This window comes from Acinonyx jubatus, chromosome E1 (assembly GCF_027475565.1).
Source record: "Acinonyx jubatus isolate Ajub_Pintada_27869175 chromosome E1, VMU_Ajub_asm_v1.0, whole genome shotgun sequence".
NCBI lineage: Eukaryota > Metazoa > Chordata > Mammalia > Carnivora > Felidae > Acinonyx > Acinonyx jubatus.
The window spans coordinates 57,924,784-57,950,572 of record NC_069397.1 but is presented as its reverse complement, the minus strand read 5'-3'; the positions used below and the strand labels follow the sequence as shown (position 1 = coordinate 57,950,572).

The window sequence follows — 25,789 nt, the reverse complement described above, 5'->3', positions numbered from 1 at the left end:
CAGAGAGCCACCACATGCCCCCCCCCCTCTGCCCAGTGGCCAAGCAGATTGGGTTCCTGCCCTGCAAGCTGATGCTGTGGAGGAGCTGGCAACGGCTCACAGACAGACAGACAGACAGACAGGCAAGCATCTGCTCGCTAAGCACGTAGGTGCCTAGTAGGGAAAATGCCAGGTGTTCTCTGGGCACATGAAGGGGACTGTACCCAGCCTAGGGCAGGAGGGGGCTCTGTCCGTAAAGATCGGGGGGGGGGGAGGCCCACCCGGCCAGCGCCGGATCAGTGGATGCCAAGTGGACGCCATGGTTCTCAGCTGAAAATTGGGACACGCCCGCCCTTGCCTGAAATCCCCGAATGGCACAGCACCTTCTAGAACAATCCAGAAGCTCAAGCATGGTGTGCCTGCCCTGTGATCTGGCCTTCTCTACACCTTGGCTGCATCTCCAGCCACCCTCCACTCCCTGTGGGTCCTTGAGAACAGCAAGGTTCCTCCTCCCCGACCCTGTGGGGGCTCTTCACTCCTCGTAGGAACCCCAGCCCTGCCCTCCGTTCCCACGGCACCTTATGGACACTCCAGCCTACCGCCTGTCACCTGTGCCACACTTACACGTTCCCTGGGTGGCCCCCACGAGGCCCCCTTTCTCTTTTCCATCACCTACACCAGGCACAGGGCCGGGCAGAGACGGGCAAGACGTGGACAGCCCAAGGCCGAGCACTAGTCTGAAGCATTCCCACACTCCTGGCCTTTCTGCATCTGGTGTCCCATCAATGCACTTAACCCCCTGTGTCAGGACCCACCCAAAAGCTTGTTAAAAACTGATCATACACTTTTGAGTTCAGTTTTGCCAGGCTTTTTGTTTCTATGGCTGGGGTAGAATATTTTCACCATATTGTAGATTACACCAGTTTGAGAGTCCAACCACCACGTAAGAGCTTTTTCTGCGGGAAAACGTATATACTTATTTTCCCATACATTTATGGAAATGGACACCTGCCCGTGATTAAAGTTTAAACAACAGCGGTTTCCACAGAATCATCTTACCAACGTTTATTTTGACATGTGTCTCTGGTATCCGAAAGAAGAAAAATGAAAAGAATAAAGTCAAAACACACGCGGAATTCTTTTACGTCGCTAACGTCCCAGCTCTGGCTCCTACTCCGGTTAGCAAGCAAACGGTCAGTCTGAACATAAAGTCTCATATCACCTGCAGGGTGATGCCCAGGATCTCAAGTGTACTAAGAGTACAACGCAAAGGAAGAAAGATCTGCCACGAGCAGGGAGGGGTGTGAGTCCCAGACATGCAGGGGTGAGTGAATCAAGCAGGCACATGAAGCAGAGTGTGCGAAGACGGGCAAAGCTCATCTTGGGCGGCGGGAAACAGAAGAGGGCTCCCTTTGGGAGGCATGCAGCGGGAGAGGGGACAGGGCGCCGGGGTCTCCCTACAGCTGGATCCTGGAGGGGGCACAAGGGTGCGCACCTGTGTGCAGAGGCGTGGAGGTGTGCCTGTTGGGTGCGTGCACTTGGCCGCTGTAGTTAGGTACTAGTGTGCAGGAAACGAGGTCAAGTGGGAAAGACCACGCCCGGACGTGCGTTCTGGGCGCACATCCGCACTGCTCTGGAGTTAACCCCTGCACTGCCTGCCTCCTTCCCTCCCTCCACTGGAAGCCCGCGGAGGGTAAGGGTGCAGACGCCAGCTCACCAAAACATCCTCAGTGCACAGAACAGAACCCAGCACAGGGCAGGTGCCCAACGTACATTCTGAGGACGCTGTCACCCATTCTGTGGCCCTCTAGCAATCCTAGAGCCAGCCGATCTCCCTCCTGGAATTGAGGCCGCTCGAAATTCCAGTTATCGTGGGTGCGACACTGTGTGTGTGGGTTCCACTTACCACTAGAGATTTAAGTATAATAATTCTGCGAACAATCTCGGCAGATAAGGCAGGCAGCTCATAAAACTTTGGGTCTTTTGTGATTCTGCAGATAGTTTCGTGAAGTTTCAGGCACACAGTCAAGTAGGACTGTACCAAGGGCTCCTCAAGAATCCTACCCCGCAAAGAGTTAAGAGAAATCGTTGAAGTAATTTAGGACAAATGAGACAACAGTACCCGTTAACCGTGATGCGTTCCTTCCCTTCCAAATCCCTACGAGTAAGGCAAAAAAAACAGCTAGGGATGTGTGTCACCGCAGGTTAAGGTACTACGTAAATTTGAAAAAAAAATCAGGAAAGTACAGGGAGAGAGGGAGTGAAGACAGCGCTAGAACACGTACGGTGGATGGAGTCTCTTCCAGCTCTGTGGGGACCAGGCCCCGTCGTCCCTGGCTGGCACATGGCCAGAGCCAACGGGGGCGAGGTGCAGCAGGTGACATGAGAGAGGCACTGTGAGGGTGCTTCTGTGACTGGCTCGGGGGAGGTCCTGGGGCCACTGGGGCTTGACATGAATGGCGATCTGACGCCCCCACCCTGAATACCCTGAGAATCCAGGGGAGGCGATACCACAAGTGTCCCGAGAATTCAGGACACCTGACGCCCCACGTGTGTGTTTCCGTGTAGTCAGCTGGCCTGACTTGCAAGAAACCATGCAGAGACCAGATGTTAAAGAAATGCGGAACACGAGCATGGATATGCAATGCGGTGATCGTTTGGATACGGATGGAAGACAATGTGGGGGAGAAAAGAGCACTGACAGCTCAAAAAGGCGGTGGGTGAGGACCTTCTGATCCCGCGGTCAGTGGGGGGTGACCTCGTGCAGGAGAAAGTCCGCATTTCGCTTTTTCTACTTACCTATCCTGATAAATGTCCAGGAGGTGGAGCAACATTTGAAACGTGTTCTCGGTGTTCTGGGGTGGCCAAGAAAAAAAAAAAAAAAAAAACAGGACAGTCAAAGTGACGCCACCGCGTTCGCGAAGACAGAACCCAGAAAACCCGACGTGAATAGAGCAGAACGATGGATTCCTTTCTTTCTTGCTACCAACGAGTTTTAAGGTACTCGAGAACTAATCTTCTATCGTCTCACAAGGGAAATTCAGGATTTAAAATTGGACCATTTCCCGCGCCCCCCAAAACGGGAAAGGAGGGAGCAGCTGTGACGGAGCGGCACGTGGGGGAGCCCCGACCCCGTCCGCCCGCCCATACTGCACAGCCTGAACGCCTCCCGGCCGTGGCTTTCGGGAACTCTCCGGAAGCAGAGGAACTGCCATCAGGGCGGCCCCATAGCCCTGGCAAAGAGCCACGCCACCCAGGCCTCTGGCTTCTAAGTGTTTTGCCCTGCCAGAACCGCAGAAGAGAAGAATCACAGGCTCTGAACGTCTCGCTTCTGATCTGCTTTTGCTAAGCGTCTCAAGAGCCTGCTCTGGACAACAGACCTCGAAGTCGCTGAAGGAGAGTTTTGTAAGCCTTTGAAGCCGGTACCACGTCCCCAGAAGGCAGTCCAGGACGCAAGTGGGGAAGACGCTCAGATGGTCCATGAAGTTCTCCATATAGTGAACGAGGTTGCGCAGGGGCAGCAGACTGAACCAGGACCGGAAGAGAAACTCATCTACGTTCAGCAAATGCCTTTCCTTTCCCATGAGCTGAACTAAGTGACTCCTGTAGGGACGGAGAAGGAGCAGCAGTGAGATCAGCAAACACAGACGGAGTTAAGTAATGTCAGAAGAGACTTATAAAGTCCAAACTTCAAAAATAATTTAAACGTCGGGGCGCCTGGGTGGCTCAGTCAGTGAAGCATCCGACTTTGGCTCAGGTCATGATCACGCAGTTCGCGAGTTGGAGCCCCGCGTCGGGCTCTGTGCTGACCGCTCGGAGCCTGGAGCCCGCTTCCGATTCTTTGTCTCCTTCTCTCTCTGCCCCTCCCTCGCTCAAGCTCGCTCTCTCTCTCTCTCTCTCAAAAATAAACACTAAAAAAAAGAAAAGAATTCACCAAAGCGGATGAAAGTTGAAGATACGACGCTGAGTGAAACCAGCCCGTCTCCAAAGGACAAACATGCTGATTCCACTGACGAGAGGTCCCTGGCGTGTGCAAATGCATGGAGACAGACGGCAGGATGGGCCTTACCAGGTGCGGGCAGGGGAAACAGAGTCGTTGCCTAACAGGGACAGAGTTTCAACGTGGGAACAAGGAGAAAGCTCTGGCCGGGGCGGCACACCCATGTGAGTATGTGGGATGCCGCTGACCTACGCTGAAAATTATTAAAAAGCCAAATTATAGGACGTGTCTCTTTTTACCACGGCAAGAAATTGCACTAAGAATTAAGCACTGTTTCCAGCTTTATGCAGCTGTAAGTGGCTTAGAGCCCTTGTGTGCCAGGTGTGGAGTGTGTTGATTTGACACATTTATACACTGACCGCCTTCGCTCTACCCAGCACCTGCATCAAGTCACATAGTTACGATTTCTTTGTTGTGCTGAGAACAGTGAAGATCTACTCTCTTAGCGACACGGAAACGTGTCTAATACACTTCTACCAACTACACTCACCAGGCCGTAGAGTGGGCTCCCAAAACTTCTTCATCTTCTACCCGGAAATTTGTGTGTGTGTGTGACTGGGCGTATCTCCCAACTTTTTTATCCGCTCATCGGTGGGCACTAGGCTGTCCCCACGCCGTGGCTATTGTGAATATTGCTGGAGCGGACATGGGGGCACACGTGCGTCTCTGAGATCCTGATGTCGTCTCCGTGGGGCAGACGCCCACAAGTGAAACTGTGGGATCATATGGTGGTTCCACTGTCAACTTTTTTTTTTTCATTTCTTTTTTTAATGTTTATTTTTGAGAGACAGAGAGAGAGACAGAGCATGAGTGGGGGAGGGCCAAGGGAGAGGGAGACACAGAATCCGAAGCAGGCTCCAGGCTCTGAGCCGTCAGCACAGAGCCCGACACGGGGCTCGAACTCACAAACTGTGACATCGTGACCTGAGCCGAAGTCAGACGCCCAGCTGACTACTGAGCCCCCCAGGCGCCCCTCCACCGTGAACTTTTTAAGGAACCTCCATACTGTCTTCTACAGGGGCTGCAGCGACTTATGAATGAAGCATCTTGATGAGCGAGTAAGTAAATGCTCCACATCAAACAGTCCAAGTGGACCCAGTGAAGGTCCTTAAATCATGACATTATACGGTGACACTGTACTAGAGACACCCCAGAAGGGGACAGCTGGAAGGCACATAAAGCCAGGTGCCACAGAAGTCACAGAAGGGCTACAAAGAACATCTGATAAAGGTTCGTGACCCACTAAAGGCCGTGTCTGCCTGAAAGACAAGATCTTTAAGACCAAGGCTGGTGTTTGTCATTTTCCGTTGTTAACAACTGAATTTCTTCCAGACAGTTTATACACCACTGAAGGGTATTTAAAATACATACAATTAATCTTTTTTTTTAAAGCTTTTTCATGTTTATTTTAAGAGAGCACACCAGCAAGCATGCTCCAGGGGGAGACAGAGAGAGAGAAAATCCTAAGCAGGCTCTGAGCTGTCAGCGGGGAGCCCGACATGGGTCTCGATCCCATGCACCGTGAGGTCACGACCTAAGCAGGAGCCAAGAGTTGGACGCTTACCCTACTGAACCACGCAGGCGCCCCCGAAGAAGTCATTTTAAAAGAAGTGTTGCCCAAAGCAGGAATGTGTGCACGGGGGAGCCTATCGAAGGTTCTAGAAGCACAGCTGTCATCCCAAAACTTACAGATACAAGTGTGGCTCTCCAACTTACCGATCTGCCTTTTTTTCCCGGAACTCCGAGAAGGGGATTCCTTCCAGGGCCGCCCAGGTGTCTTCAGGCTGTATCCTGGAGTCCTTTCCTTGAGGGGTTGGTGCCACGCAGTGGTGCAGGACAGGCAGGGTGAGCACCCAGAGGTCAACCGCCTTCTCTATGCACTGTCGGCAAAGGTTGACCAGGAATACCCGCCACCTGGGAAGGGAACAGAGAGCCCACAGCGACCTGAAGATGGCCAGTGGCTTGCCCTGGGGGGTCTGATGACCCCTCGTACGAGAAGCAGGAGAACACAGGGGTGGCCGAGAAGAGCGACCAGCCCCGGGAGAAATATGGTTGCCAGGGACGTAGGGGCTCACCCCTGGCACCCACCCATCCCGGCATCAGGCTCTCGCTGAAGCCCTGTAGCAACCGACCATCCTCCCTGACAGTGGAGGGAACAGAGGTTTGGGAAAGCTCTGTGATCTATGAGCCCAGACCCTCCGGCTACAGTAAATACAGATACAAAGCCATATAAAGCCGCTCTGTAAGCACAAGGAGAAACGTGCAAACGATACAGGGCACACTCCCTACGGTCGCAAGATACTGATGCTGGCCGGCTCTTTGAGCTTTGCCCTTGCACAAACTTTGTACGTGTGTCACCAACGCCTGGCTCTTAAAACACGCAGAGCTGCGCTGGGTAGCTCAAGTTTGTAAAACCGAGAAGCAGATGTCCTGATAAGATGCATCGTTCAAGGAAGCCCACCTTCCGTTCCCCGCAAGCTCCATGCGCAGAGCCGCGGAGAAGACCTTGCAGGAGCGCTCTGTAATCGAGGGCACCGAGGTGGCCCCCGCCACCCAGGGAGAAGCAAGCTCCTTCGGGCCAGGCCGGAGCCTCCACACCGAGAGCACCCTTGGCCCAGCACAGCAGACCCTTGTGTGTCCGAAACTGAACATGTGGCCACAGAGGCTGCAGGGGGAACACCCCCGTCGCTTCCGCAGACGACCTTGAGGCGAGCCCTGCAGTCAATCTTCGAACCCCAACCTCTCAAACACATGCATGCAGGGGTGATAAAGGAAATTCTCAAGTTTCCGTGCTCATGGACACAGCTCCTGGGCTCCCTGGGAAGCTACCCTGTGGCATTTACCACATTCAACATGACTCGGCAAAACTCAAAGCCTGGCCCTGTTTCTGCCCCCAGCACACAATGTTCGTTGGCTTTTAAAGTAAGTAAATAAATAACCAGGGGCTCCTGGAGGGCTCAGTCAGTTAGGCGTCCGACTTCGGTTCAGGTCATGATCTCACAGTTTGTGGGTTCGAGCCCCGCCTCGGGCTCTGTGCTGACAGCTCAGAGCCTGGAGCCTGCTTCGGATTCTGTGTCTCCCTCTCTCTCTGCCCCTCCCCCGCTAGCACTCTGTCTCTTGAAAATAAATAAACATTAAAAAAAATTTGCTTTTAAATAACCAGAAAACAGCATTCGGAACATAAAAATAAGAAAAAAGAAAAAAAAACACCTCCCGGTTCCCTTAAGTCTTGTACATACTAAACACATAAAGTCTGTAACTTTCTGGACTGTCTTGATGATCTGTAACTCTTCGTGTAAAAAAACACACATAACCCTACACCACATTCCTTCCTGGGGGCACACGTGCTCTCGTGCTGGAACATGGGCTCGAATAAAATGCTTTCCCTCTTTTGTTTTTTTAAGATTCTATTTTTAAGGAAACCCTGCACCCAATGTGGGGCTCGAACTCACAAACCCAAGATCAAGGCTCCACAGACTGAACCAGGCAGGCGCCCCGTTTCCTTTTAATTTGAAAAAAAGTTTCGTTTGGGTCGACAGTAAGGCGTGATACACCAGAAAGCTTCTCAAAAGCAAGATATTCCAGGGGCGCCTGGGTGGCTCGGTCGGTTGAGCGTCCGACTTCGGCTCAGGTCATGATCTTGCCGCTTGTGAGTTCAAGCCCCGCGTAGGGCTCTGTGCTGACGGCTCAGGACCTGGAGCCTCTTCAGGTTCTCTGTCTTTCTCTCTCTCTGCCCCTCCCTCGCTCACACTCTTTCTCTCTCTGTCTCTCAAAAATAAACAAACATTAAAAAAATAAAAATAAAAAAAAAAAACAAGATATTCCAGTAGAAAAGTAATAAAAGTGAAGACGATACATACGTGAGGAAAAAGTCTAGACAAATAAACACTGAAGCGACGGATGTGTAAAATCACGGGCAGTCGTCTTTCTTTCCTGGACACACACCTACACACGCACGCACACCCACACACACACACACAATACCTCAGACGTGTTTCAAAAATGTGGCTGAGGTCGCGGTGAAGGTCGCCAGGTGAACAGGCGTCCAAATAAAGGAGGTTACAGAGCCAGGCCAGGTCACCCTCCAGCATGGGTAAGTCAAATGTTTCCACCGAAAACAGGAGGATCAGTCCCATTCTCAGTCTGCTCCTCACTGGGTGGTCTTCAGGCCGAAAGTCCCCGCTTCTTTCCAGAAATGGCTCTGACCGCTTTTTCAAATACCACCACAGGTTTTTCTTCACCTGACCCCAGGAGGGAAGGAAGACATAACTGTGGGGCTGTGAGTGTCAGGGGTGTGAAAGCCGCCCCATCATCGCCCTCTGTTCCATGCTACCTGGGCGGGGGGCCAAGGCCTATGAAGGGCGTACACAGCCCCATGGAGGGGTGACCCCACTGCCCTGCCTCCTCACCAGACCCTGAGCACCCCCACTTCCCCGGGCCTTTGATGGGAGCCACCACCAAGGGTGCAGTCCCGAACCCTGCATGGGGGAGGGGCCCCCCACGCTTACAAGGTCCCAACTGTCATCTCAGGCATGGCCGCAGGTCTCAAAACTGCCAGGGCCCTCCCACAACGCGGGGGGACGGGTGATGGAGAAGGGTTCCCACTCCTTCTTTCCGCTCTGCCAGAGGCCAGGTGAGGAGCTGGGACCAGGTGAGGAGGTGGTGCTAGGTGTGGAGGAGGGGTGGGGCCAGAGGGGGAGGAGGGGTGGGGCCAGTGCAGGAGGTGGGGCCAGGTGGGGAGGAGGGGTGGGGCCAGAGGGGGAGGAGGGGTGGGGCCAGTGCAGGAGGTGGGGCCAGGTGCGGAGGAGGGGTGGAGCCAGAGGGGGAGGAGGGGTGGGGCCAGTGCAGGAGGTGGGGCCAGGTGTGGAGGAGGGGTGGGGCCAGTGCAGGAGGTGGGGCCAGGTGGGGAGGAGGGGTGGGGCCAGGAGGGCAGAGCCAGGTGCGGTGAAGGGGTGGGGCCAGGTGAGGAGGAGGGGTGGGGCCAGGTGGGGAGGAGGGGTGGAGCCAGAGGGGGAGGAGGGGTGGGGCCAGGAGGGGCAGAGCCAGGTGTGGAGGAAGGGTTGGGCCAGGTGTGGAGTATGGGTGGTGCCAGGGGGGGGGGGTGGGGCCAGTGCAGGAGGTGGGGCCAGGTGGGGAGGAGGGCTGGAGCCAGAGGGGGAGGAGGGGTGGGGCCAGGAGGGGCAGAGCCAGGTGTGGAGGAAGGGTGGGGCCAGGTGTGGAGGAGGGGTGGGGCCAGAGGTGGAGGAGGGGTGGGGCCAGGAGGGCAGAACCAGGTGCGGTGAAGGGGTGGGGCCAGGTGAGGAGGAGGGGTGGGGCCAGGTGGGGAGGAGGGGTGGAGCCAGAGGGGGAGGAGGGGTGGGGCCAGGAGGGGCAGAGCCAGGTGTGGAGGAAGGGTGGGGCCTGGTATGGTGAAGGGGTGGGGCCAGGTGAGGAGGAGGGGTGGGGCCAGAGGGGAAGGAGGGGTGGGGCCAGTGCAGGAGGTGGGGCCAGGTGTGGAGGAGGGGTGGGGCCAGAGGGGGAGGAGGGGTGGGGCCAGGAGGGGCAGAACCAGGTGTGGAGGAAGGGTGGGGCCAGGCGGGGAAGTGAATGGGGTGAGGAGGAAGAAAATCCCCAGGCAGTGGTGCTTGGAGAGTAGGGAAGTTGAGGTAGGTCCTTCTGCCTGCACCTGCTCCTCAGGGCAGCTCCTGGCCAGTAAGAAGTGGGGTGGGGGGGGGGGATTCTGACCACCCAGAAGGGAAGACAGCCACTGGGGACACCCCGGACACCTGGTACCTCGTTCTCGTCGTACTGCAGAGCGCTCCAGGGCTGCTCACGGCCTTCGTAGATCATGGGCACTCTCACGACAGAATAAAACTGCTGGAACTGGGTAAAAAAGCTGTTTATGTTGATGGCGTCCCAGATCTGCAGGATGCTGAAGATCGTGTCCAGCATGATGGTGGCGGCGATCTGCTTCCCCCGCACCAGCTCCCTCCTTGTGCCGTCTGTCAAATGGTCCATCACCCTCTGAATCAGCCCCGGGGGCTTCATGCAAACTATATCGTCGTACTGGTGCCACTCTAAGAGCAAAAGAAGGAGGACGCTGTAGCGCAGACCGTCCGAACACGCTGACCTAGACACCCCTCCCTGGGAGGCTGGCGCCCGACGGACGAGGCAAAGGAAGGGAAGGCAGCCAGGTCGCGCACGGGTGCACCTGCCCGCGGATACCCAGCAGGGAGCTGGGCCCAGGTGGGGGACAGCTGTGTTTAGGACGGACACCCTAGTCGCCCCGAGGTGATCAGAGGGGGGCCCGAGGGCACACGATGCAGCCGTTCGGAATCTATCTGAAACACCTTTTATTGAACCAGCTGGCTCAGCACGCTTCGTACATGAGCTCCTTAGAAAATGATCACACAGCGGTTGAGAACTTGATCCCGAAACCACAGTCACCGGCCCTTGAGCACTATCTGGCTAAGCCACTCCAGGCAAGCGCTATTTCTTCTGTACTGGGAACCACGATGCCCGCCCCATGAAGGACAGTGCGGGCCCCACGACAGACTAGACGGCGCCCTGGACGCAGGCCCCGACGCAGGGCAAGGGCTGAGCGCATGGCTGCTCCTCGTGTGACCAGATGCAGAATGTAGAAGTCTCTGGAAGAGCAGGTTCTCTGTGCCTCCCGCGGTCTGCATGGGGGTCCCCGCTCACCCCGCCCCCACTCCATCCCAGCCTGGCGAGGACTTGAAATTATTCCCTGGAATAAGTGGTTTTCCTGCTCTCTGCGTCCCACCAGCCAGAGGCCCACGTGGGCCCATGCTGGGGACACGGTGGGTCCCTCAGTTGTTCAAGAATGCCCAGACAGAAGGTGAGGGGAAAGCTGCAGGCCTGGTCAGGCCCGCATCGTGGAGAGCAAGGGGCACCCTGGACCCTGGGACGGTGGGGCAGGGAGGGACATCAGCGGTCTCCGTCTCTCAGAATCTACCAGAAGAAATGTTTACGTTCCAACCCGCTAGAGAAAAGAGAAAGAAAATACAAAAGTCAGAAAAAACACGGAACAAAACCAACACGGAAACAAGGTGAACAGAAAAGATGGGAGAAGGTGGCAAAAGTCAGCCTTCCCGCGGCAGTGGTGACTGATGCTGGAGGGCTCACGGAACCACTGCGGTCACTCACAGACGGAATGAAAAACCGCGAAATAAAACCCAGCAATGAAGGCCCAGCAGACACGTGAGCCGGCAGGACAGAAGGGGCCACATCAGGGGACAGCACACCAGGTCCCCACGCCAGGCCACCAGCACGCGCTCCGGCCGCCTGGGTCTCTCGGGGCGCGGCCTACAGCCGGGAACCTCCTTCCTCCCTGGTGGCCTGGCCGCTGTGGTTCACGCTCTGCGGGGACGCTTGCAGGGGGGAAGGGGGGAAGCCACCTGTCCCCCCTCTCTGGGGAATCAGGAAACCCGCCTTTACACAAATTAATGCAGATAAACTATGACCCCACTGCATGGAGCAAAGCACAGACCCTCAGTCACCATGTTCCCAGCACCTTCCAGACACCCTTCCCAAATCACCCGTGATGCCGTCGGCCGCGGGGGGCCCTGCACCTGGGCTCCAGCCATGACCTCCTGACTCTCAGAGAGCCAGCGAAGGCCTTCCCGTGAGTCCTTCTGTCGGTCACCGGCACTCAGCCCGTCCCCGTCCCACGTACCCGGCTTGGGCGCCCGTTCCCCGTAAGTGCTGACGGTGAGCCGGCCACCGCCCTGACGGTCAAGCTGCAAGGGGAGCCGCTCAGACCCAGACCGAGGCCTCTCGGGAGCGGACACGCCAACCTTGCTGAAAAGGACTACGCTATGAAATCGGCTTTCCCTAACGCGCGCACGAAGACCCCCGCACACCATGCGCTCCTGTGAGACCGGGCACCGGGCCGCAGAGAAGGTACAGGCCACCGAGATCATCCACAGAACACACACACACCACACTCACACGCTGTCCGCACACGCCACACGCTGCATGCAATGAGCGGAAAACAGAAAAAGGGAAGAAAAGCTCCGGACACAAGGAGACAGAAAGGAGAGAGGAGAAAAGACGGGAGGGCGGCCAGGATGCCAAGCAGCAGGGGCGCTGTGGGCGGAGTTCTGACTCTCAGTCTCGGGGGCTGGGGGTCCTCCCGCCCTGCACCTGCTCACCGGCCCCCTGCGGCCCCTCACACCCAGCGGCTTCACCTTCCTCCCTTGCCCTTTAGGAGAAATCCCCTTCTACTACCATGGGAAGAGAGCGTTCCGTCACGCTGATCAAACCCGTGCTTCCCAACTCGGGCTTCTTCGATGTGCAGCAGGGGCCGGGGGGTGGGTGGGGGGCATGTGACGAGGACCCACACGGGCCCCCTCTGCAGAGGAACGGCCGTACCCCTGCGCCCGGCCAGGACTCACCTCCCGAGCCCAGGAGTTCAGGCCTCACGTGCAGACAGCGGTTGACGAACTCGCCCTCCTTCTGCTGACGTTTGTAGATGAACTCGTACTCCACCTGGCCCTTGCCTCGCATGATGACGTACTTGTAAGGAATGGGCTTATCCAGGTGCTGTCTAGAAAGGGTGGCGCTGCCTTCCACGAGGGACCCGTTCTCACGCAGGTCTCTGAAGAAACAGGACACCGGCCCGTTACCCGGAAAACGTTCGCTCTCCTCTAACGCAGCACGGGGTGCAGACCCAAAGCTATAGCTCGATCCTGCCCAAGAGGAGGCTTCTAGAAGGAGACACGGTTTCCGGACAGAACCCACGTTCCGTGGGGCCGGAGTGACACGTGACGAAGGAGTACATGACAGGGGGTATGCGTTTGCAAAAAGTCAGTTTCCAAAAGCGTAAACGGGTGATCGCCTTGAAAAACGGGATCAGAGACGGCGCGCTCCGTGCGCGTCCCCGAGGGGCTCCCCGCCAGCGCTGGCCGTACTCACTTGGTGTGGTGCATCTCACAGACGTTCCGAGTCCACTTGGGCTTCCCGAACTCTTCTCCACCCCTGATGAACACTTTGTGGAGGGCGGGGTCGAACCCGAAATGCTTCGAGACGATCGCGTGGAAGTAGAGCGTGACCCCTTCCTGCAGGCTCGGCGGGCTGCAGCAAAGCCGGGAAAGGAAACGCCCACCGGATCTAGACGTGCCTGCGCGCCTGCGCGCACGCACAAGCGCGACAGGGTCCCTGCTTCTCGACGGTGCGCGAACACGCACCCCAGCAAAGCGCGAGAGCGTCCACACGGCAGGCAGACCACACGCCGTGCGGGCCCCTCTCCGGAGGTGGGCACGGGTGGGGGGCTATCTCTGCCCAGCCGTGACGGGCTGGGGGCAGTGGCGGGAGGGGGCTGCTGAGCATCCCGGGTGGTGCCAGCCTCTGCCCGGAAGTCGGCCCACGTGGCCCACGCGGCCTCCGGGTCCCCAAGGGGCCGTGGGAGAGAGCACATAAGCAAACGAGGAACCGGGGCGTGTGACCCTGCCCCCCCCCCCCCCCGCCTCCCCCAGAAGAGTCCCCGAGAAGGACACCTGGGACCCTCCGGCCCTGCACCAATGTGGGGGTGGCGGGAGGCTGCACTGGTGCCCCCGGGGCAGGCTGTGACCTTGCTCCCGAGCGCCAGGGCTCACACCCTACCTCTGCTTCACTTCACACACTGCCGCTTTGGGGTTCTTCTGCTCTTTGCCAGTTTTCACAGCAGCCGCGTAACTGCTGTTACTCCCTTCGGGCTTCTTCGGATCCTCTGGCTTGGCCTTCTCATTTCTACCTGTCTTCTCTCCAGTAGCGGCCGTCGTGTCCTTGGTTTCAGCTTCCTGGAACAAGTTACCAAGCCCCAGTCTTTAGGATCAGCTGCCACATTTGCCCCCTCCCGGGGACGGCTTCTCACAACAGCCAGGCTGCTCATGTCCCTTCCCTGCTCAGAACCTTCCAACGCCCTCGGGCCCACCCGCCACAGCCTCCAGGAATCCTCCAATCCTGTCAGGCCCCTCTTGCCCTCACTCAATCCTGGGGGCACCGGCTTCCTTACTTGTCCCTAAACAGCCCCCTCCCCCACTCTGCCACAGGGCCTTTGCACCTGCCATTTTGGCCTCGGCTATGTCCCCAGAGAGCCACATGGCTTGCCCCTCACTCTTTCAGATCTCCGCTCCACCTGCACCCCCTTGGAGAGGCCTCGCCCGGCCATGCTCTCTCTCAGCACGCACCACCGGCCCTCTCTCCCCTCACCCTGCTCTCCTCTTTGCCACTCCCCACGCCTGACTGTGCTTTCCACCTTTCCCCACGGAGAATGTGAGCCATGAAGGCAGGAGCCACGTGTCCTTCACGGCTGTATCCCTAGCACCCAAAAGAGTGTCACCGAACGACTGAATGAAGGATGAGCTTTGGAAGGAATGGGGCCGGAAGCGGCAGACAGTGGGACAGACGGCAGGACGGGGAGGCTTCCAAGGACGAGGTGCTCTACCTGGCGGTATTCTGAGGAAGCAGGGGTGCTTGCTGGTGGCTGTTTCGTTTTCTGAGTCTTGGCTTTACCTTCCTTCCTGGCCCCTTCCACGGGCTCAGCGGGCCGGGTTACAGCAGCATCTTCCTGGAGGAGACAAAGGCCCCGGACGTCAGGGCGCAGGTGCCGCGATGGCATGAGGGCCAGCACTGGCCGCCACCAGCCCAGGAGAGGGGCCGGCAGCTCCGGGAGGGGCACCGTCCCCAGGGACGTGTCCCCAGTGCCCCTCCTGGGCAGGGAGGCGACGTGGGACTGCTTGGGAGAGCAAACGGTCGGGGCAGGTAGGCTCGCTCCTGGATCCCCCAACGACTCACCCCGGGGGCCCGGGCCCCAGCCTGCTGCCCGGCGCTCTGTGGTTCTTTCTGGGGCTCCGAGCCCGGCTCCGAGTCAGGCATCGGGCGCTCCCGAGCAGCACCGTCCTTCCCGGGATGGTCTTTACTGGCAGAGGCGGTCGGGCCAGCCCCCTCCTGGGGGAGGCCGCTGGCCTTGGAAGGCTTGGGGGTGTCGTGCTCCTTCCTGTTCGGGACAGCCCCTCCCGGAGTCTGGTCGTGCAGAGGGCTGCCGCCAGCCTCGGCGTGCCCCACGGGCGCTTGGTGGCCACCGCCCTCCAGGGGGGTCGGGTCGGCGCCCGGGGGCTGGCGAGGCTGGCTGGTCGCACCACCTTGCAGATCTTGGCTTTGGGGTGGGGCTGTGTCCTGGAACCCGGGGTTCGCTGGCGAGCTGACACTACAAGGGCACGAGGAGTCCTCCGCCAAGGAGTCCAGCTCCATGGAAGCAGAACCGTTCTGTTTCTTTCTCTTACTCCTTTTCTTCCTTTTTCTCTGAACAGAAAAAGATGCTGATTTTAGTTCCTGGGGTCACTATGCTCTCCCAACGTTTTCCTCCCATTTTCTCTCAATGTCTCAAGCATTCAAAGCTTCGCCCGACCAAACTCCCCTTGTACCTGTTAAATCTGCCCCTTCTTCATCTTGGAAAGACTGAAACAGAGACACATGTGGACGGGGGTGGTGGGCAGAGCTGAGGGGCAGGAGGCCAGGCAGTGCTGGCCACACAAGTCATTCTGCCAAGTCAGAGCTGAGAAGCTCACACAGAATTCCTTCCGACGGGACATCATCCCTGGAAGTGTGGTCTGTTTTTGTTTTTTGGATTTTCTTAGGTTTGTTTATTTTGAGGAGAGAGAGCAGGAGTGGGAGAGGGGCAGAGAGAGAGAGAGAGGGAATCCCAAGCAGGTTCCGCACTGTCGGCGAGGAGCCCGACTTGGGGCTCGAACTCACGAACTATGAGATCATGACCTGAGCGGAAACCAAGAGTTGGACGTTTAAGGGACTGAGCCCCCCAGGCGCCCCTAAAGGGTGGTCTTTGAACATTACAAAGTGTGGGCCTCCACGAATCGCACTCCTACGTCGCATGTGTTTCGTACGTGACGCTGAGAGAGAGAGAAAAAGACGGGACAGAAAACAGGAGCGTCAAGAGCCACGTCCTGCCCGGAGATGCTTGCTCAGCGGCCGGAGACCCTAACCTCGCCATCAGAGACGGCTCGCGGGGAGCAGCCGTGGCAGGACCCTCCGCAGACCCGGCAGGGGGGTGGGGCGGGCTCGGCGCCCTACCTCGCTGAGGGGCACAGCTCTGGAGCAAATGAACACTGGTCGGTTCACTAAGTGCCAGTGGCCCGTAAATCCCCTGAAACCCGCTGTGGACCCGGGACTCCCCACCCGCCCATACGCCCTGGAAGAGTCTCCGTTGAGAGTGAGGGAAGGTGGGGTTTGTTTGCACATGGGGTGGGGCGGCCTCGTCCTGGGTCAGGGCCTGGGTTTTCTCCACGAATCCTAACCTCCTGCAGGTGCGCCTACAGCCAGCAGGACACATGGGGCCTCCCCGAAGCGAGATTTCCTGGCCTGTCTGACCACAGACACCCAACTACCGTCGTGGGGCGAGAAAGAGGCTTTAGAGAGGTCACTGAAGGCGATGACTTCTCCAGCGTCCCAGGGCCCACGGAGCACTCGAAAGCTTGCTAATGTGCGGACGGTGACCGGGCAGGTGCGGGGGACCCGGGAGGACTCTGCATCTCCAAGGAGCCACTGCGGGGCGGGGGGGCTGCTGGGGAGCAGCAGACCAGCTCTGTTCTGACCAGGCCCTGGCTGCAGCATCACCACTAGGCCTCCCGAGGGTTCGAACCCCGGCCGGGCCGAGAACCACTGATTCGGCAGAAGGCAGCCTGCACAGACACGTGGCCCACGGCCCTCTGCAGAATCTTCTCCGACTCAGCTCGAGGCTTGCTTCAGCCGAGCTGCACACTGACTGATCGAGGAACCTGGAAAGAACCCGGTGCCAGGCACAAGGAACGAGACAGCAGGACGCATTCCTCCCCCGCGAAGCCAGTGGGTTAGTAAGAGCGACAGGCTACTGACCATTTGAGCCTGTGGAAAACGCCAAGGACAGAGGCGCTCCAGGGCCTGGGATCTCAGAGGGGGTCCCTAGCCCGGAAGGCTTCCTGGAGGAGACGGTGCGGGCCGAGTCAGAGAGACACAAAGCCCACCAAGATGGCTTCGTCCGTCCCACAAAGAGTACCGGGGCCCGTACCGTCTGTGAGTGGCCAGAAACCTCTCACCCAGAATCAAAGTCGAAGCGTGGCCGGGGGACCTCTGCTCACTGCCTGCCTGCCTCATCCTGGGCTTGTCCCGCTCTGGCCTCCGGTACGAATCCTGTTTTTTTCTTCTCTGTAGCTTATGATGCTTTGACAGTGTAGGGGCCTTGCCAGTCCTGGCGACCACCCCTCCCAGGGCTAGCTCATTCCCAGAGGGGGCAGAAGACTCCCTCCCGTAGGCAAACTAATCAACCCAGAGCCCACACCCCGACTCACCTCCCTCAGCCACTACTCCTCGGCCCTAAATCACCCCAGGGCCGGGTTCCCAAGGACTAGACACCCCTACAGCCCAGAGTTCACCAGGACTATTCAGACTAGCCAATCCTAGACTTGCTCAAACGTGCCTTCCCTATCGTTACTCCACCTCCTGACCACCCAGAAGCTTCCCGGCCTGGCAAGGCCCCTCCTCTTGTGACTCAGCATCTCCATCAGTTAAATAAATCCCAGCACAGATTGGTCCTGACGCCTCCTTGCTGGGCCCTCCTGCAGATCCCTCCCTCCTCCAGTGCCGTGCCCCACGTCCCTGACACCCTCTGTAGGAAAGCGAGCCCTCCCAGACCATGGCCTCTGGTCACTAGACGCCCATTCATTTTCTCCCACTGCAGAACGTAAGCCTCTGTCCACGGCCACACCTGCACTGTCTAGAATTCCTGGCCCACTGCAGGGGCCCGAACATTTTTGTTTCATTAAACACATTCCTCGGGAAGCCTCCTGCGTTCCTCTGCAGCCGACCGGTGTCTCTCCCGCATGGGACCCTCGGGACCCCACACCCCTCAGCCCGGAGCCGGGGTCCGCTCGTATCCTACAGTGGGTTTTGACTTTTCTGATTTGCAACGTGTCTTTCCCCCCCTTTACCTTGTTTCCTCCTTTTCGTATTCTTATTTTATTGGGCTTTTTATGAGCTGCTCCAAATCCTTCTAGAACAAGATGTATACTTTGTACAGGTGACTTCTGGTTCTCTTAACAGACATCTGAGGGGTGGGTGTGTACCAGGCAGCTGTCCACGGCTCCACAGTTGGGGGACCAGCACGCCAGAGACAGCACGGCTCAGGCTAAAATCTAAACCGCTCCCTTGGCAGAAATCAAGGTTTTATCCGTCTGTGTTCCTAGTTGTCGTGGCCTGTGGTTTTACATGTTCTGGATACGGATATTTGCCTCAAGGCAAAACTAAAGACCGTAACAGTCAGGAACATGTACACCTTAACACTCCTCGGACTGGGAACACACACACAGCGGACCGAAGTCGAGGGCATGGGTCACGACCTCTGGGTGTGGGGAGTGGGCAGGGGGCAGCGGGGAGGAGACCCCGATAGTTCTGATTTCCATGCTTAAGTGGATGGTGGGGGTGAGCGTTCACCTTGTGAGCCCTGCGTCTGCGTCATAAATGTCCTCTGTTGTGGGATTAACATTTAATGAAAACATTTTTTGAAGTTTTCTGACCAGTAGGGGATGCTAAGAAGCCTTCCGGGGCCTGGAATGTTCTGTCTCTGGATGCGGAGGGCGTTGCCAGGCTGCACGGGTGCACCTCGATTCAAAAACTATACCACGCCAGCCCTTAGCGCACACACAAAGGCTACTCCCACTCCTGCCCAAAGAGAATTGACTAGAAAAAAAATTAGTTTGCTGATTCTTGGAGTTTTTTTTTTCTTTTTATCAAAACGCACCTCTGATGTTACAACCCGCACCCATTTATTTCTCCAACAAACAAACCACAAACCTCCCAGACACACAGCACAGAGGGGGGCAGGGTCTGCGGGGACCCCGGCCCCTGTCCACTCACCCAAATGCTGGATCAGGGTTACACGGGGTGGGGGGTTGCTGCTGGGGACCCTGGAGAGGCACCATGGTGGGGTGTGGGGGTGACAGGTGGGGGCAGTGCAGTGGGGACCCGGGATGAGCCCCACTAATCGGATAGAAGGCTGAGATGTTGGAGTCCAGCCCCAGCCTGGGCTGACTCGGGGAGGAATTAGGAATTCAGACAACAGTGTCCCCTTTCCCCGCTGGCCTCACACTTCCTTCTCAGAAGCCGGCCCTGCCAGGGCTGTTTTCTGCAGGAGCCAGTCCCGCCGTCTCCTGCCAGCTCCAGCAGGGGTGAGGACACAGACCTTCTAAACTGAGGCATACGTGCCGGTGGGCAGGGAGGGGGGCGCCTCTACAAGAGGAGGACAGGGTCTGGGACGGGGACCAGAAAGGTCAGGCTGAACCAAAGCCCAACCCACCCCCAGCCAATGGTGCCGTGGGGACAAAGCACCAGCCTCTCAACTACAAGCTGGCCGACTGCCAAAGGGACCTTCTCAGGGACCACCGAGGGGGACACAGAGGTGTCGGGCGACGGGCACGGGTGGCACGACCTCTCCCCGCAGGAACCACGGGCCGCCTGGATTTGCTGAGGAAGTCTGACTGGATCTGTTCTGAACCCACGGGGACACGATCGAACCATCCCTCACCCTCAAGCTGCCTGGTGCCTCCTGGGGGGCCACGACGGGGATGCGGTGGGTGGGTGGGGGCTGCCTCAGTTCCCACACAGCTCACCACACACACCGGGCTGGCCAGGTGACCCCGTGTGGGTTACTCAGCCATGGTGTGCCTCAGTTTCCCCATCTGTAAAACGCAGGGGACAGGCACCCCTACATCACAGGGTCACTGTGAGGCCCGGATGGGACAAAGCAGGTCAAGAATCGCAGAGAGATGGCCAGCACGTGCAAGGTCCCCCCCAGTGCTGCAGTGACCGTGGCTCTTTCCCACACACAGCAGAGGCTGGGGGCCACCGTGGCAACCCTGTGTGTGGCCAGCTGCCTTCTCCCACTCCTCCTCCTCCTCTGGGAAATAGTCCCTGAATCTCCCCGTTCTCAGCCATCGGGCGCAAGTAGGAATCGCCTCGACTCCAGCTCCCGGGGCCAACCCATCACCCTGGCCACAGTGATGGGCGCTTAACCCAACTGGAGCCGGTGAGGTTTGATGAAAGTCTCCCCTGGGACGGAGACACTTCCTCCTGCTTCTGTAGAGGCCACTAAAGGAGGCGTCCTCTCACCCCTGCACACTGTATCGTAGGTGGATGACTGTGGAAGCCACGACACAGTAGAAAGGTCTAGAGGGCTAGCGGCAGCTGCTGAGACGCTAAGGAGGAAACTGACATCAGGAAGGCGACACCTGGACCTGGAGAGGAACGCCAAGGTGCCTGGATCAAGCCTTGCCTGCAGACCGACCTGAGGGTTTCCCAGTTATGTTAATGACAAACTTCTCTTACCGTGGTAATTCACCCGAGCTGGGTGTCCAGTGATCTGCAACCAAAAGACTTCTAACAGTTAAAATAATCAAACGTTGAATTTGGTTGTTTCTGTCTTACAAAAGCCTAAAGTCGGTCCAGGTAATCAATGTTCTAGCAGCCTTTGTCCCGTAAGCGGTCAGGCTCTCCTGACCACAGGATCCTCAGGGCTCCAGACTGCTGCGCTGTGGCACGGGACAGGAGGACCCCACTGTGGCAGGCGGCCAACCCTCCAGGCATCATAGAAGGTGGCAGGAGACATCTGACCTTCTATGGGAAGGGTCCCCAAGGAACCCGAATCAGGCCTGCCTTCTAGAAGGAGGGGTGCTGTCAGCAAGGAAGTATTAAAAAAGAAACCACAAGCCTAAAACGGAGTCCCTTGTGCTAAGTTCCCCATCAGCAAACCAACACTTCATACCCAAGCTGACTGCAGCTTTTTTTAAAGTAGGCTGTATGCCTGACGTGGAACTCGAACTCAAGATGCAGAGGGTTGAGTCGCATGCTCGAACCGACGGAGCCAGCCAGGCGCCCGCTAACCGCAGTTTTAGCCTCCAGGAAGGTAACCTTTCACCAACCACTCAACCTGGAATCACCTGGTCAGCCCTAGCGACGTGATCTGCCCAGCGGACCCTTCTGTTCCCGGTAGGAGGGCAGCCGTGCCTCGAAACAACTCGCTCTTCGCTAATAATTTCCTTTTCCACCCCGCTTCTGCCTTTGGAAAACCTTCCACGTTTCTACCCGTCCCTGCCTTTAAAAACCTTCCTCCCTGTACCGCCCTTTGGAGCTCCTTCCTGTTGGATGGGAAGCTGCCTGATTCATGAGTCACTGGACAAAGCCCATTTGATCTTTACACTTAGGCAGCTGAAGTCCTGAAGCTTAACATATTTCATAAGGAAGCGTGGCCACAGCGAAGGCAGGTGGTCCTGCAGAGCCGGAAGGGCCTGGAGGGCACAGCTGGGGGGGGGGGGGGGGCGAGGGCGGGCAGGGTGACCCCCAGGGTAACAGCCCACCGCGTGGACCCGACCACCTCCCGCCCTGCGAGCAACCTGCAGGACCTTCCCAGCCCAGGGACAGCAGCCACTGGCCCAGCTCGGACAGCAGGGTTGCAGCCCCCGCCCTGTACTCTCCTCAGGCTGAGCATCTTCCCGGGCCTAGATCACCTGCTCCTCTCCCGTAAACTGCCTTTTAAGTCCTTCACCTGCTGGTTCTTTGCTGCTGTCCTCTTATTTCCTGGAAGTTGGTCAGGTGCCCCAGCGGTCGACCCTTCATCAGAGGCCACAAAGCTTTCTGGCCGTTGGCTTTTAAAATTTTTTTTTTTCAACGTTTATTTATTTTTGGGACAGAGGGAGACAGAGCATGAACGGGGGAGGGGCAGAGAGAGAGGGAGACACAGAATCGGAAACAGGCTCCAGGCTGAGCCATCAGCCCAGAGCCCGACGCGGGGCTCGAACTCACGGACCGCGAGATCGTGACCTGGCTGAAGTCGGACGCTTAACCGACTGCGCCACCCAGGCGCCCCTGGCCGTTGGCTTTTAGATTTAATAGATGAATGGTCTTCTCTGACTCAGAATCTATGAACATTTTTACTGCCATATTAGCATCTGTGGGTTTTTTTAACGAGGCTGAGAAACATTTGTATAATTTTACTAGTAGTTAACCTATATTTTCTAGAACGTTTAGGGTGTCGTTTTCCATTAAAACACGGAGTTGCTCTGATATATTGTTTTCTGGAGGGTAGGTGGGCACAGGGAGGGAGAGAGAGAATCTCAGGCAGGCTCCGTGCTCAGCTGGACTCGGGGCTCAATCTCACAACCGTGAGATCATGACCTGAGCCGAAATCAAGAGTCCAATCAGTGCCCAACCGACTGAGCCACCCAGGCACCCCGACTGGTATATATTTTAATGTGTAATATGACCGGGGGATCTGGTTTCCAAACAGCCCGTGGTTCAAACACACCTACTGTAACTCTCTCATTTATTATGGTGCTCTGATCACGTGCTGAGCTGTTACACACACACACACACACACACACACACACACACACACACGTGTGTCCGTCATCGCTGACGGGTCTCAGTCACTCCATTAGAAGGTTTTATAGCTTGAGAGACATTAGGTCAAATCTCCCATTATTGTTCTCCTTTTCTATATTCTTTATAGATCTTCTCACCGATTCATACTCCAGATGGACTGAAAAACACTAGTTTTGCACGTTAATTGGTTAATGCAGTGGATAGATCTGAGGACATCTTTATGATCTTAAAACTACTGCTTTCCCTCTCAAGGAAATGTTATTTTGCGGGTTTTCCTGATTTTGTGGCTATCACAAGCGAGCTCTCCCTCTGCTGTTATTTTCCATCTAGGCAACTCTCCAGGCCCTGTATCGATGTCACTGTATTTAAAGATTTTATATTTTTTTAAGTTTATTTATTTTTGAGAGAGAGAGAGAGAGAGAGAGAGAGAGAGAGAGAGAGAGAGAATCCCAAACAGGCTCTGTATTCTCAGTGCAGAATCCGACTCGGGGCTCAATCTCGAGCCGAAATCAAGAGTCAGATGCTTAACCGACTGAGCCACCCAGCCTCCCCTCAAGATTTTATTTTTAAGTAACCGCTACTCCCAATGTGGGGCTCGAACTCACAACCCCAAGATCAAGAGTTGGGTACTCTACCGACTGAGCCAGCCAGGCGCCCCTTGAAGTCACTGTCTTTAGAAAGTGTTTCAGCAGTGACTTCACAGACCTAAAACTTCCAGGCAAAGACCACGCCTGCTTTGCAAGCCTTCCACCAACACCCGGTACGTAGTATCTACTGGGAAATAAAGTTTTGTTAACTTCATCAATGACGTAGGCGAGCGAATTTTGCCACCTGCAAATATGCCTCTTTGGCATATTGATTATACTTTAAGCTGGTTATTTTTAAGAAGCTGGGAGAAGCCGTGAAAACCGAGGAGAAATGACCCTTTTGTGAGAGCTATTTCCACGTAAAAGGAAAGCTCCCGAGTAAGGGTGTCTCCCTCATCACCAGGAACAGGGGAGTGACTCAATTCCCTAGAAACTCGTCAGTGGAGAAGGCTGGCTTTAAATCTGCACAACACCCTCAACTTATTCACGGTGCTTTTCCTGATGAACTCCCACAACTGACCCTCCCACCCCAACATCTCCCGTGGAGGGGGCATTCAAGGTGATGGCTTTGGCCACTGTGAGTTGTCACCCCATTTTCCCAGGTCTCTCCCATGTATGCAGGAGGTATCTGTGCTGTGCAAATTCTCTCCGACCTTCTCCCCTTAACCCGTCTCATGCCAATTTGATCCGCAGCCCAGCCAAGGAACGTAGAAGGGCAGAGGAAAACTCTTCCTCCCCGACAGTGGTCATCTCACTCAGGAAAAGAGTTAACGCTCTCTGCAGAGAAGTAATACATAAAATAAACTCCACAAACGTCACTCTTCAGCGTATGAATCCTCGCTGCTTTTCCTCATAAGCAAAAATGCTTTCGTTGCATACATCAGCTAGTTTCACTTTTCACATTAGACAATCCTGCAAGACTCCCAAAATGCTGTAGAAAATGAACAAAGGCAGGATTTTAACTCCCAGGATCCAGAAACTAATTCAGCAGGGCCTCCACTTGACCCCTGGGGTTCCGAGCATGAGCCTATAACCTCAGGCGTCGGCGGCAGCTGGGCCTAGACCACCCCCCACCCCCACCCCCGGGCCCGGGCCCTCCCGCTCTTTCCCATGAAAAGAATCTCGTATGGCTTACGGAGGTTTCGCCAGGTGAGTGTCCCCCACGTGCAAGCAGATAGTTTCACAAGAAATAAGACGGCGGACGGAAGAACTGGAGGGTGTGGGGGGCACACGAGGAAGCTAAAACTTGAATGTCCGCCAAACGTCCTCAGCCACAAGAGCCAAAACCGAAAGGTATCGCTATTGCGTAGACCTACTGCATAGACGCAACGATATTCCGAGTTTGGCTCCAGACTCTCAGGATAAATCAAGTAGCTCCATAAAGCGAGCCGGACAGATTTTTCTGGTTTCCCAGTGCCTGAAACATTTATAAGCACGCTACGCCGGCTTCTAAGTGTGCAACGGCATCATGTCCAAAAAGTCAACGTGCGTGCATTCGTTTTAAAATACTCTATTGCTAAAGAATGCTAACCATCACCTGAGCCTCAGCGAGTCCTAGTCACTGATCCACAGGTCACTGTAACAATCAGAATAACGGCAAGGTCTGAACCCGTTCGAGAATCACCCAAATGTGACACAGAGACACCAAGCGAACAAACGCTATGGAAACAAGGATGCCGATGGGCCTGCTCGGCACAGGGTCGCCACAAACCCAGCATTTGTAAGAAACACGAAGCATGCCTGTACCTGCTCGGGGTCTGCAGAGAACGTGTCAGCGACCCCACGCAGGGTAGCGTCCTCTTTTCTTCTTTTGCTGGGAGGGTGATTAACAGCCTCCCACTCATCGGATGTGCTGCCGGCCGCATCTACACAAACCTCTGAGGCAACTCCCTGTTGAGACACGACCCCCTTCAGACAGGGCAGGAAGACCACAGGCTCGGGCCTAGGCAGGGCCGCCCTCTGGTGAGGGCCGAGCCAGCCAGCTGGCACTGACCAGAGAGCGCCCGTCTCCCCTCCCCCCAGCCTCCTCTTTCTCCCCAGGAAGACAGCAACGCCCCGAGGGGCTCACGATGTGCCCCAGGCCACCAAGCAGGCAGGGCTGTGCTGCGTGCTGCTGCTCCAGACGAGGAAGAGTCTGTGAGGTGCGGGGCCTGGCCTCAGCCCTGCCCAGGGCACAGGGGGCCTGGGGCTGCCGGGCACCACATGCAGGAGGAGGGACAAGGGAACAAGGCCAAGAGCTTCTGGGCCAAGAGCTGGGGAAGGCAGGGGATCCGTGTGGAAAAGCAGGGCTATTTCCGCAAAGGGTACCTGGAACGGGACCCACAGGGGAGGCGGATCGGAGCACACAGATGGCCCCTGGGGACCAAAGCCCAATTCGGGCAGCTCCAAAAGTCCAGGAGGCCTCCATCACCTCACAGCAGGAAGCTGTGGGAGGGAGGCACCTTCAACCCAACTCAGCCTGGCTCTAATAACACCCCTCCTCCTCCCCCCTCTGCCTCCCCCCTCCCTCTCCCTCCTCCTCCTCCTCCTCCTCCTCCTCCTCCTCCTCGCCAGGGGAAGCTACCCCAGGGAGAGAACCATCCAACAACCTCTAGGAATGAAGGGAGAACCAGGAAAAGCACCCAGTTAGTCTGCAACAAAGGGCCACCAAAGGAAAGGCCAGGCTGAGACGGTCACCCCAGCTGACAGGTGTGGTGGGAGCCCCACACTGTTCTCATTAACCACAACACCCCCCCGCCCCGCACACCCACCCCGTGGCGGCTGCGTGAAGGACTCACTCCCTCGGTGGCTGAGCTGAGGCCGGCCAGGGGGCTCCTGT

The 25,789-nt window shown here is 56.8% G+C and overlaps 1 protein-coding gene and 2 long non-coding RNA genes across 6 annotated transcripts in view; 1 reads left to right on the top strand and 2 right to left on the bottom strand.

Moving 5' to 3' along the window:
* RNF213 (ring finger protein 213) overlaps window positions 1-25,789 on the bottom strand; it is a 102,708-nt gene that overhangs the window by 66,377 nt on the left and 10,542 nt on the right. For 2 of the 4 annotated variants that reach the window (XM_027052248.2, XM_027052252.2), the window contains exons 4-15: window positions 24,718-24,861; window positions 14,756-15,262; window positions 14,406-14,528; window positions 13,583-13,758; window positions 12,896-13,054; window positions 12,376-12,578; window positions 9,752-10,035; window positions 7,964-8,220; window positions 5,696-5,893; window positions 3,360-3,582; window positions 2,779-2,834; window positions 1,886-2,039 (exon numbers count right to left, since the gene is read on the bottom strand). In XM_027052248.2, the coding sequence (XP_026908049.2) occupies window positions 1,886-2,039; window positions 2,779-2,834; window positions 3,360-3,582; window positions 5,696-5,893; window positions 7,964-8,220; window positions 9,752-10,035; window positions 12,376-12,578; window positions 12,896-13,054; window positions 13,583-13,758; window positions 14,406-14,528; window positions 14,756-15,262; window positions 24,718-24,861 (2,484 nt within the window). Of the gene's footprint in view, window positions 1-1,885; window positions 2,040-2,778; window positions 3,015-3,359; window positions 3,583-5,695; window positions 5,894-7,963; window positions 8,221-9,751; window positions 10,036-12,375; window positions 12,579-12,895; window positions 13,055-13,582; window positions 13,759-14,405; window positions 14,529-14,755; window positions 15,263-24,717; window positions 24,862-25,789 lie in introns of those variants that run through there. The other 2 variants (XM_027052250.2, XM_053212237.1) reach the window with 2 other exon arrangements.
* LOC128313475 (uncharacterized) lies at window positions 13,050-19,211 on the top strand. The gene is made up of 3 exons (XR_008294242.1): window positions 13,050-13,233; window positions 14,231-14,722; window positions 16,282-19,211. It is a non-coding gene; the product is annotated as an uncharacterized LOC128313475 (long non-coding RNA).
* LOC128313474 (uncharacterized) lies at window positions 22,809-24,711 on the bottom strand. The gene is made up of 2 exons (XR_008294241.1): window positions 24,107-24,711; window positions 22,809-23,748 (listed from the first exon to the last, which is right to left on the bottom strand). It is a non-coding gene; the product is annotated as an uncharacterized LOC128313474 (long non-coding RNA).